The 12,346-nt window shown below is 36.4% G+C and overlaps 1 protein-coding gene across 8 annotated transcripts in view; it reads left to right on the plus strand.

Annotated features, from left to right (window-relative positions):
- PIBF1 (progesterone immunomodulatory binding factor 1) overlaps positions 1 to 12,346 on the plus strand; it is a 201,561-nt gene that overhangs the window by 31,068 nt on the left and 158,147 nt on the right. For all 8 annotated transcript variants that reach the window (XR_006199612.1, XR_006199615.1, XR_006199614.1 and 5 more), the window contains exon 6: positions 7,527 to 7,660. Coding sequence is in view for 5 of the 8 variants with exons in the window: in XM_042927768.1 (XP_042783702.1) it covers positions 7,527 to 7,660 (134 nt within the window). In the remaining 3 variants the exon portion in view is untranslated. The remainder of the gene's footprint in view (positions 1 to 7,526; positions 7,661 to 12,346) is intronic.

The raw sequence follows: 12,346 nt of genomic DNA on the forward strand, positions 1-12,346 counted from the left end.
TTCAGTAGGATGTTCTTTAATCTCCAAGTATTTATGGTCTTTCCAAATTTTTTGTTGTTGATTTTGAGTTTCATAGCATTGTCTGATCTCATAGCAAGGTATGATCTTGATCATTTTGTACTGCGTTCATACTTTTAATGCTTATCTAAATCCCTTGAAAGGCATTGAAAGCCATACTTTCTTAAATTGATATACTTACATTCTTGGAATAATCAGTGAGATTTGAAAGATAATTTAGCAAATTAGTCTCATTTAAAATGTTAGGATTTAAATTTGTTTGATTCAATCATATTTGGGTCAATACCTACTGAAAAAAACAGTATCTCAAATTTCTTTCAGTAGTTTGCTGAATAAAATGTAAGCTATAAAAATTGCTTCCCAACACAACATACTGTTCCGCAGTGGAGGGTTCTGCTAGATCCATGAACTAGTTGGGAGTAATAGTAAATATAACGTGTCCTACGGTAGTAGGCACATGAAAATTAATGAACCACTAAATGAGTTAGTGTACTCACTCTGTGGAGGCAGCAGTTAAGATTCAGAGAAGCTGACTCGCTAGAAAAGTCCAGTGCAGACAGATTTGAACCCATATCTCTTTATCCCAATCTAACCTCCACCACACTTGAAGTTACCTTTCGTCATTCCTCTAAATTTTTTAATTTTTCCCTTAGAAAAGCTTAAGCTTTCATGTTTGAATTCACATTTACTGGCTGAAATAGATATTATTAAAAATTATAATTTATTACCATTTATTTAAAAATATCATATATTATCGTGTAAAACAAAAAAAATCATTAAATCTTCTTGTTTTCTTTTTAACCCACGGTAGACTTTTAATACTTCAGTTTTGTCTTTTTTAAGACTTTAGAAGGAGTAAAAAAAATGTGTAAATAATATATTTCTTGAGGATCATAGCAACAACAAATAGTAGTCTCTGGCCACAAAACAGACACTTACTTAAAGGTCAGTCTATAGCAGTCAAAGGTTAACTAGGTTTCTTGTTCTTTTCCATATTTAGTTGCTTGGAGTATATTATAGATAATGTGAAACTTGTGAGAATTCTGAGGAATGAATTCTCATTTTCCCAGAATGGCTAACCATACCATTTCTTCTCATTCATTAAACTGCTATCCAGCGTAAACGGCTTCTGATTTGAACCATTGACCTTAAGGTAAATGTCACCATATCACCTTTCCAATTTCCTTAACTGCCCTATCTCCCCACAGGCAGGAGATCACCTCATTTATTAAAGATTTATTTTGACACATAGGTTACCACTCTCTTCTCAGTTTAAGTGGTGTGAAAGACAAAAGATTTAAATGATGCTTAGAAATTCATTATACCTAAAGTAATTGCCTTTTGGTTTACATAGCAGCTTGACTGTTTAAAATGTGCCTATTTAATTGCATCTTTGAATCTTTTTAACTTTTTCTAGAAAACATTTAGATTTGATGTTATTTTGTCAAATGGTTCTTATTATGTATTTAAGAAATGAGTGTAATAATTGTTTTAAAGGAAGGGAGTCCAAAATTAACTGATTTATGCATATGCCATATTTGAACCCATAAAATTTGCAATTAAAGTGCTTTCAACACCCTGGATTTGAACAGTAAATAATAATATTAACTTCCAACAATGGTTTTATAGTTTCTAGAGAATTGATTCTTCAAAAACCAGAAACTTGAAATTAAAAGCATGAAGTATGTATGAATTTGAGAACATAGATTCTAGTTCAGCCTCTCCTAGCCCTGGAATCCTGGACACATCTTCTAACCGCTTTTGGCTTTAATGTTCTTATCTTGAAAATAAGATTGTAGTAGATTATCTCCAGGCTATCTTTCATCTCTGAAATTCTGTAAATCTAAAATGCTTAGCTGCTGTGGGACACCTGGGTGGCTTAGTCAGTTAAGCGTCCAATTTCGGTCATGATCTCACAGTTCGTGAGTTTGAGCCCTGCATAGGACTCTGTGCTGACAGCCCAGAGCCTGGAGCCTGCTTTGGATTCTGTGTGTGTGTCTCTCTCTGCTCCTCCCCAACTCGTGCTCGCTCTCTCTCTGTCTCTCAAAAATAAATAAACATTAAAAAAATAATAAAATGCTTGGGGCGCCTAGGTGGCTCAGTCGGTTGAGTGTCCAACTTCGGCTCAGGTCGTGATCTCACAGTCTGTGAGTTTGAGCTCCGCGTCGGGCTCTGTGCTGACAGCTCAGAGCCTAGAGCCTGCTTCGGATTCTGTGTCTTCCTCTCTCTCTGCCCCTCCCCCGCTCATCCTCTGTCTCTCGCTCTCTCTCTCAAAAATAAATAAACATTAAAAAAAATAAAAAATAAAAAAATAATAAAATGCTTAGCTGCTGTTTTTGGAAAGAAAGGGCATCTCATTATAAATTTGAAAGTTCTAATAGTTGATAAATTTGCCAAAACATTATATAATACAACATTTTCAGTTTCTAATGTCAAACAAACTGTAGAGAGATACATAGAGTAAAAAAAGTGAGTCTCAAAAATAAAAATTAAAAAAAAAAAAAGTGAGTCTCTTCACTACCCACTTTCATCCTGCTCATTCCACTTTGATGTGATTATCACATCTCATGCTTTCCATTCCTATTTTTCAGGCACCCTTGAAAAACTTCTCCCCAGTTAACATTTTCCTGTTTGAAGCCTCTTATTTCACCTAAAAAAAAATTGTTTTAATGTTTACTTATTTTTGAGAGAGAGAGAGAGAGAGAGAGAGAGAAATAGAGACAGAGTATGAGGAGGGACAGAGACAGAGAGGGAGAATCTGAAGCAGGCTCCAGGCTCTGAGCTGTCAGCACAGAGCCCAATGTGGGGCTTGAACCAACGAACCGTGAGATCATAACCTGAGCTGAAGTCAGACACTCAACTGACTGAGCCACCCAAGTGCCCCTGTTTCACTTTTTAAATGTGTGTAACCTACATAAAAAAAGTCTTAATTGAATTTTTACAAAATGAATACATCCACCACCAAATCAAGAATAAAAGCTCCTTTTGTGCTGTCTCAAAATTCCGCATATATGTTGCATAGATATTATTGTTTCAGAAGGTGTGTTTTATTTGCAGATTTATGATAGTATTCTGTAATTTCACTTGGAAAACTGATAATGTATTAAATACTTAACTTTTAAAGTCATTTTTTCTACATCTGAAACTGTTTTAAATGCTAGTGATACATGGTCCATTTATATTTCAACATTAGTTCCTTTTGAGAACATTTCTAGTATAACTACTATGTAAAGGTTACTTGGTGTACAGAGATAAAGCAGGTCTTCAAGGAAACCCACGTCTTAGGTGGGTGTGAGGAAGGATGAGGGTTATAGGAAAGAGAAGAAAACATGCAATTACAATAACATTTACTTTTTTCAGTCTGGAGATAGCCTTCTATTATTTCCTCATATGAATAATATAGAAGAGGAAAAAGATAACATTAATCCTGGCAGTCAAAATCAGTTCCATTTTAGATATGTAGAAACCTGTCAAACAGTTTAAATCTTCTCAATGACTTGGACTGTTCTTATTTTCCCCATATAACTTTTTTTTCTTTATTATAAAAGGAAATTGAGACACTGTTAACTGGTTTACTGTAACATGGAAATTCTCTCTTAGGGTTTGATGACTGGAAATTTTATGTGTGCCCCTTTATGTTTGAAAATATTGTTTACTACTTTTGCTTTAGTCACTTCAATGTCCTCTTTTGCTCCTTTCCGCAGGCATTAACTGCAAACTTTAGTATAATAGGCAGAGTACTAGGTACTAGGATTATGGAAAACCTCCTTAAATTTTTTCTTATGATGTAGAAGGCAAGTAATGGCTGCTCATAGCACATATGATAGGGTTTCTGACAGAAAGAACCAGGTGCTATGGAAAAATGTAAGACAAACATCAAACTCAGATTTGGGGCTTGAGTCTTCCCAAATAAGTTGATGCTGAGTTCAAAACAGGGAAGGATGTATAGGGATGATACAAAGTAATCTTTTCTATTCTCGTTAGCCTTCACCTGGAAGTTGTACACAGTCATAGCATGTAATACCCTTTATTTCTGTGAAGACTCCCTCAGGTGCCTTCTGCTCTTTGTCCTCTGGCCACCCTTTAAATGTTCATATTCCTCCAGGATTCTGTTTGGTCTTTGTGCAGTTTTTAAAGTTGAGCTATCAATTTGGCTCGAATCTCTCTAGAAGCCAAAGTAAAATTGAAGTACTATATTAATTTATAGTTAATGATTATATACTATTTTTAGCCACTTTTGTAAGCACTATAGATGTATTACTTGATATAGTCAACACTCTGTGAGGTAGATGAGGACTCTGAATATGAGAGGTAAACCTGCCCAAAGTCTTAACTGCAGGTAATTCGGTTCTAGACAAGTGAATTCTGGAGCTTGCCTTCCCAACTGTCATAGTATACACTGTTCCACAGCAGCTACATGATTAATAGCATTTAGAAGGATAAAGCATTCTTCAGGGGAACTAAAGTATCTTCTGGGACTTAGGCCTAAAATGATGTATGTGATAATCCGTAGGGGATATGATAGAGTATCTTCAGTTATGATCCTATCATAAATACTATAGTAACATTCCAGTCTTAGGAGGAGCTTCTCAGTATAAGAACATAATATTATACCAAAACAAAACGCACACCATGATAGTTTTTCCATAATGCATTTCTCAGACAGCCCTTGGATAGAAATTTGGGAGCTAACATTTCAAAGTGATGTTTAATAGTTTGAAAAGGACAAAAGCAGAGGATCTTACTCATCTTTGTGTGTACAGAGCCTCATCTAGGAATAGTCATATAGAAATAATTCAGTCAGTATTTGTGGAATGAATGTGGCCACGCTTACCTGGTCTGCTACTAAAGAATGACTTGGAACAGGATGCATTAATCATGACAGGTTCTGGGGGTGGAGTTGACAGTCGCTGGCAAGATCTGATAAGTTCAAAGGGCAGAAATAAGGAGGAACTCTGTCTCTGTGTTTTGTTTTTCCTCTCATTTCCATATTCATTTATTTCCTAATTTATTCAAAAGCATTCATTTGATTTTTCCTGAATACTAAATGCCTTGTAAAGTGATGGCGATCCAGTGGTGAATAAGACAAAGCCCTGCCCTTAAGATATTTATGCTCTGGTGAGGTACATAGAAAACTAATCTGATGCTACAGTGCAGTTGGTGCTCTGGAGGTGACAAATAAAAGTTCAGATAATATGCAGCTATTTAGGCAGTGAGAACAGGTTAGAGGAAGCATGCTATGTTACAAACTTCAGCTCTTCATTAGGGTTGGAGGGTGATAGGTGAATATGAGAAATGATGAGATAGGAGGTTTGTGGTAAGCCAGGCTAGGCTGTGGTTTTTGATGATGTTCCCTTCTAATAACCGCTCTCCTATAGCGGTCTGGTGGGTGAAAGGAAGATTGACACAGAAGAACTTTCCAAGTGCCACAAAATTCCTTCTTTTGCTGAATACCACCACTGAAACTGCATGACTAATCTCTTCAGTAACTATTTTTCATTGTAGATACTGGATCTTCAGGTGTCTCTTCATCTCTAAGTTGTGAGCTCCTCAAGAACAGCAGCTGTGTTTTATTTGTTTCTGGGTCTTTAGTGTCTAATTGTTACTCAAACAAAAAACAGCCATTTAACGTTGGTAGTCATTTTATGTGTTATTCTAGTAACCAAAGCAGTTGCCCTATTTTTTTCCATGAAAACTAGAGCTCAAGTTTTAAATAAACAAACTTACAACCTACTCTGTCAGTTTAAGATAATTTGTCTTCAAGTAGGGGAAATAAATACTACACAGAAGAATTGAAAAAAAATTTTTTTTAATTTTTTTTTAATGTTTATTTATCTTTGAGAGACAGAGCACGAACGGGGGAGGGGCAGAGTGAAAGGGAGACTGAATCTGAAGCAGGCTCCATGCTCTGAGCTATCTGCACAGAGCCTGATGCGGGGCTCGAACTCACAAGCTGTGAGATCATGACCTGAGCTGAAGTGGGACGCTCAACTGACTGAGCCACCCAGGTGCCCCTGAAATTTTTTTTGTAATTGCAAGGACATTCACAGCATAACAGAAGAATTCATTAAAGAATTTGGTCAACTAAAGCGGGAGCATCACAATCCAGACTTTAGCCTCTACTACAAAGCTGTAATCATTAAGACAGCATGGTATTGGCACAAAAACAGACACATAGACCAATGGAATAGAATAGAAACCCCAGAATTAGACCCACAAAAGTATGGCCAACTAATCTTTGACAAAGCAGGAAAGAATATCCAATGGAAAAAAGACAGTCTCTTTAACAAATGGTCCTGGGAGAACTAGACAGCAACATGCAGAAGAATGAAACTAGAGCACTTTCTTACACCTTTCACAAAAATAAACTCAAAATGGATAACAGACCTGAATGTGAGACAGGAAACTATCAAAACCCTAGAGGAGAAAGCAGGAAAAATAAACCCCTCTGACCTCAGCCGCAGCAATTTCTTACTTGACACATCCCCAAAGGCAAGGGAATTAAGAGCAAAAATGAACTATTGGGACCTCATGAAGATAAAAAGCTTCTGCACTGCAAAGGAAACAATCAACAACACTAAAAGGCAACCAACAGAATGGGAAAAGATATTTGCAAATGACATATCAGACAAAAGGCTAGTATCCAAAATCTATAAAGAGCTCACCAAACTCCACACCCAAAAAACAAATAATCCAGTGAAGAAATGGGCAGAAAACATGAATAGACACTTCTCTAAAGAAGACATCTGGAAGGCCAAAAGGCACATGAAAAGATGCTCAGTGTCGCTCCTCATCAGGGAAATACAAATCAAAACCACACTCAGATATCACCTCACGCCAGTCAGAGTGGCTAAAATGAACACATCAGGAGACTATAGATGCTGGCAAGCATGTGGAGAAACGGGAACCCTCTTGCACTGTTGGTGGGAATGCAAACTGGTGCAACCGCTCTGGAAAACAGTGTGGAGGTTCCTCAAAAAATTAAAAATAGATCTACCTCATGACCCAGCAATAGCACTGCTAGGAATTTACCCAAGGGATACAGGAGTGCTGATGCATAGGGGCACCTGTACCCCAATGTAATACTACATGCCAATGAGAAAGAATGAAATATGGCCTTTTGTAGCAACGTGGATGGAACTGGAGAGTGTTATGCTAAGTGAAATAAGTCATACAGAGAAAGACAGATACCGTATGTTTTCACTCTTATGTGGATCCTGAGAAACTTAACAGAAGACCATGGGGGAGGGGAAGGAAAATTAAAAAAAAGAGGTTAGAGAGGGAGGAAGCCAAAACATAAGAGACTCTTAAAAACTTAGAACAAACTGAGGGTTGATGGGGGGTGGGAGGGAGGGGAGGGTGGGTGATGGGTATTGAGGAGGGCATCTGTTGGGATGAACACTGGGTGTTGTATAGAAACCAATTTGACAATAAATTTCATATTTAAAAAAAAGAATTTGGTCAACTATGTTTAGCTTGAAATGTTTTATTATTGTTTTGATTTACAGACTTATGAGGAAGATCGAAGAAATTATTCTGAACTTCAAATTAGATGTCAACGTTTGGCCTTAGAATTAGCTGACACAAAACAGTTAATTCAGCAAGGGGACTACCGTCAAGAAAACTATGGTAAAGTCAAAAAGTAAGTAGTTAAGATGGCTACAGTAGTTCTTGTGTGTGTGTGTGTGTGTGTGTGTGTGTGTGTGTGTGTGTGTGTGTGTGTGTATGCATCAAAGTCACCTGAATTGTTATCATCAACATTGTTAATTCCACTTTGTACCTTACTGTTTTTCTGTGTCCCTACTTTTGAATTTTCCAGAATGTCATAGTTGGAATCATACAATATGGGACCTTTTAAGACTGACTTCTTTCACTCAGTGATATACATTTAAGTTTCCTCTAGGTCTTTTCATGGCTTGATAGCTCATTTCTTTTTGGTGAGTGATATTTCATTGTCTGGATATACCACAGTTTATACATCCATTCACCTACTAAAGGACATCTTGGTTAGTTTCAAGTTTTGTCAGTTATATCTAAGTCTGCTGTAAACATCCACATCAGGTTTTTGTATGGACATAAGTTTTCAACTCCTTTGGGTAAATACCAAGTAGCACAATTGTATGGTAAGTGTATTTTTAGTTTCGGGGCACCTGGGTGGCTCAGTCGGTTGAGTGTCCGAGTTCAGCTCAGGTCCTGATTTCATGGCTTGTGAGTTCAAGCCCTGTGTCAGGCTCTGTGCTGACAGCTCAGAGCCTGGAGCCTGCTTCAGATTCTGTGTCTCCCTCTCTGTCCCTCCCCTACTTGCACTCTGTCTCCCTCTCCCTCTCTTTCAAAAATAAACATTAAAAAAAAAAAGTATTTTTAGTTTTGTAAGAAACCACTAAACTTTTTGTCCCAAAGTGGCTCTACGATTTTGCGTTCCACCAGAGGTGAATGAGAGTTCCTATTGTTCTATGTCTTTGCCAGTATTTGGCATTCTGGATTTTGACCATTCTAATAGGTATTTATGGGTATCTCACTGTTGTTTTATTTTGCGTTTTTCTGATGACATTTGTTGTGGAACATCGTTTCATGTGCTTATTTGCAATCTGTATCTTCTTTGATAAGGTGTCTATTAAGGTTTTGGCCCATTTTCTAATTGGGTTGTTTGTTTTCTCACTGTTGAGTTCTAAGAGTTCTTTGTATATTTTGGATAACAGTACTCATCAGGTATGCCTTTAGCAAATATTTTCTCTCATTCTATGGCTTGTCTTTTCATTGTCTTGACGTATACCTTATTCTGCATTGCACAAAAAGTATGTGGTTTTGGCAGTTTGTTGGATTTAGATTATATTTTTATATCCACTTTTATTTTATTTGGAAGTTGCTGCTGTCTTTTAAAATGTAATGTCTTAGAAGATAGAGACCCAGTGAAGTCCCATGTGTGTAAATATTTTTGAAATCTCACTTGATGATTATTTTTGTTTATGGAACCAATTTAAATACTTCAGTTTTATCTGAAGTTTTTTTAACTATTCCTTTCTGACAAAGGACATATATACTTTCAAAAGATAAAACTTTTCTTGAGAATATTTGCCAGTGCTACTAAGTAGCTATAGCAGAGAATTTTCCTTTTACTGGAATATACTTTTCTGTTGTTTGTACATTAATGAGCCACTACTTAGCTATATGTCCCTAGGTACATCTGTTATCATTCTAAACCAAAGTTTTGTCATCCTTGAGATGGTGTTGATACTAGTAACTGTACCATAAAAACAAGATCAAGTAAAGGAATATTTATGCAAATATTTATAGATAGAGACATTATTCTAATTGTTCACTGCTGTCTGTACCTGCACCCAAAATTATTCTTGAAATATAGTAGTCACTTAATATTTATTAAACAAATGGACACTTTAAAAATTACATAGCAACATAAATAAATTTCAAAGATCAGATTGGTATTCCTACTTCCAGCATGACTGACATGCTGCGTGTATTATTATGTATGGATAAATGTTAAAATATGGTAATTATTGGAGCTTGAAATCAGCGGCTCTTGAATAAAGCTAGATTTCGAAAGAATCATTTCAAAAGTAAGTAGATTGTGATGGTAAGATAATACTTTGATTTGGTGTTTTGATGTACTCTCTGCCACTATAAAACTGTAGCAGTAATAGATAAAACATGAAAAGAGAAAACTAAAAAGCCAAGTCATCAGAATAATCAGAGTGGCCATGAATTTGAAGGATAAATGAACAAAGATGAGTCATGGTAATTATTGGTAATTGTTGAAGCCAGGTGATGAGAGCAAGGGAGTTCATTATATCATATCTATTTATATATATGTTTTACTTTCTGTAATAAAAACCTAGGAAGGAAAAACATAGCCCTCATCAAAAATATGATAAACATCTTTATGTGCTAGAAATGGAACCGAAAAACAAACAAGCAAGAGGGGCTCAAACTGTGAACTCTTCAGTTCGTTCAATAGAGTGAAGAGATTAAAGAAATGTTCTGATTACAAAAATATAAGATAAACTGAGGGTGGGGGAATCACTCTTGTGTCCCTGATAAATTCTTACACATATGCAAAAGGAAACCGGCATGTGGATGTTAATTATAATTAGATTAAAAGAATTCAGATGCTTTTCAGTAGCAGAATGGGAAATCAGTTATGATTTATTTCTATAATGTAATTCAATGTAGCAGTTTAAAATCATTAAACTAGATCTGGGTGTATCTATATGGACAAGTCAAATGGAATACTATATTTTAAAAAGTGTATCCATCTTTTTTTTAATTTTTAAGTTAAAAAAAAATTTTAAGTTTATTTATTTGGGGGGGTGGGGGGGGAGAGATAGAGAGAGAGAGAGAGAGAGAGAGAGAGAGAGAGAGAGACCCCCAAGCAGACTCCACGCTGTCAGTGCAGAGCCCAATGTGGTGCTCAAACTCACAAACCATGAGATCGTGATCCGAGCCCAAACCAAGAGTCTGATGTCTAACTGATTGAGCCACCCAGGCGCCCTAAATTTTTTTATTTTAAAAAGATGTGTCCACCTTTTTTTTTTAAAGCAATTTCTTACTTTCTGGCATAACATAATTTTCTCAGGTCTATTTTCTAATTTCATTGCCTCAGACCTTCCTCTATGAGTCCTGGTTCCTTTTAGTGAGAAATACTATTTAGAAATTAAGATTTGGGTGCTGGTCATTGATACATTGGTCATTGTTTCTAAGCCCTTTCAGTAAAGAGGTGATTAGAGAGGGAGTTGGGAGGATGGCTTAACACAGTACAGATAAAATCATACCGATACCTCTAATTCCAATTCAGTACCATAGTAGCTAATTGAAGGGGCTTCAACTGTCCAAATATGGTACAACTTGAGTATCAAAATGAATATTAACAGTAATGAATTATAATTTGTTGACTAGAATAAGAATCCTGAGTGCATGCTAATAATAAATAAGAGTTTTTACAGTGGAATGCCAACCAATAAATATATATGCATATTATAATTACCGTTTTGTAACCTCATAATACTATTTGATTCAGAATCATCAGTGGAAGCTAAAACCATTGGGTAAAAGTATATTCAGGAGCAAAATATATATTCTCAAAGTATGTTTCCCACGGATTACTTACTAATCACAGAGGGCAAAAAAGTACTTTTATATTTGAGTACTTTGGCAGATACCACTTTAAACAGGTGACTAAGGCTATTTTCACCAGTCATAGGACATAATGACATCATGGCTGCTTTGTGTACTAAGGCTTTATGTACTCTTTATGTGCCTCTCTGTGTACTAAGGCTTTATGTACTCTATGTGACATACTGAGGACACATTATCACAGGTGTAGTGTTTCGGCCCTAAATGCTTAACCTGAATCTAATTACAGGGAAACATCAGACAAATGAAAATTGAGTGACATAAAACAACTGGCCAGGGGTGCCTGGGTGGCTCGGTCGGTTGGGTGTCCGACTTCGGCTCAGGTCATGATCTCACTGCCCGTGAATTTGAGCCCTGCGTCGGGCTCTGTGCTGACCGCTCAGAGTCTGGAGCCTGTTTCAGATTCTGTGTCTCCCTCTCTCTCTGCCCCTCCCCTGTTCATGCTCTGTCTCTCTCTGTCTCAAAAATAAATAAATGTTGAAAAAAAAAATTAAAAAAAAAAAAAAAGCAACTGGCCAAATAGACTTTCTCTGTCTTTTACAACGTTGACTAAGGAACTGCTCAGGGTTAAAGGATACCAAAGATACATGACATCCAAATGCAATGTATGATAATCCATTGGATCCTATACTGGGAAAATGCCAATTGGGACAATTGACAAAATTGGAAAATGGATTATATATTAGATATTGTATTAGGGCTAATTATACTGGGATTATATCAAAGAATTTTTTTAATCTTAGAAAATCCACACCAAATTGTTCAGGGATAAAGGGATTTAATGTCTGCATATACCTCTTAAATAGTTAAGGGGAAAAATTGCACACGTGTCTGTGTGTCTGTGTGTATAGTGATGTATATGTGTATATGCACGTATCTATATTCATTCACATATATGAACAATAGGGAGAGAATAAATATGACAAAGTAATACTCAGTAAATATTACAACGTAAATATGACAAAATGTTAACATTTGGTGAGTAAGAGTTTTTTGTTTTTTTGTTTTTTAAGTTTATTTATTTATTTTGAAAGAGAGCAAGCAGGGGAGGGACAGAGAGAGGGGAAGAGAGAATCCCAAGCAGGCTCTGCAGTGTCAGAGCCCAACACAGGGCACTGTGGAGCCCAACACAGGACTCAAACTCACAAACCCTTGAGATCGTGACCTGAGCTGAAATCAA

This window comes from Panthera leo, chromosome A1 (assembly GCF_018350215.1).
Source record: "Panthera leo isolate Ple1 chromosome A1, P.leo_Ple1_pat1.1, whole genome shotgun sequence".
Classification (NCBI taxonomy): Eukaryota; Metazoa; Chordata; class Mammalia; order Carnivora; family Felidae; genus Panthera; species Panthera leo.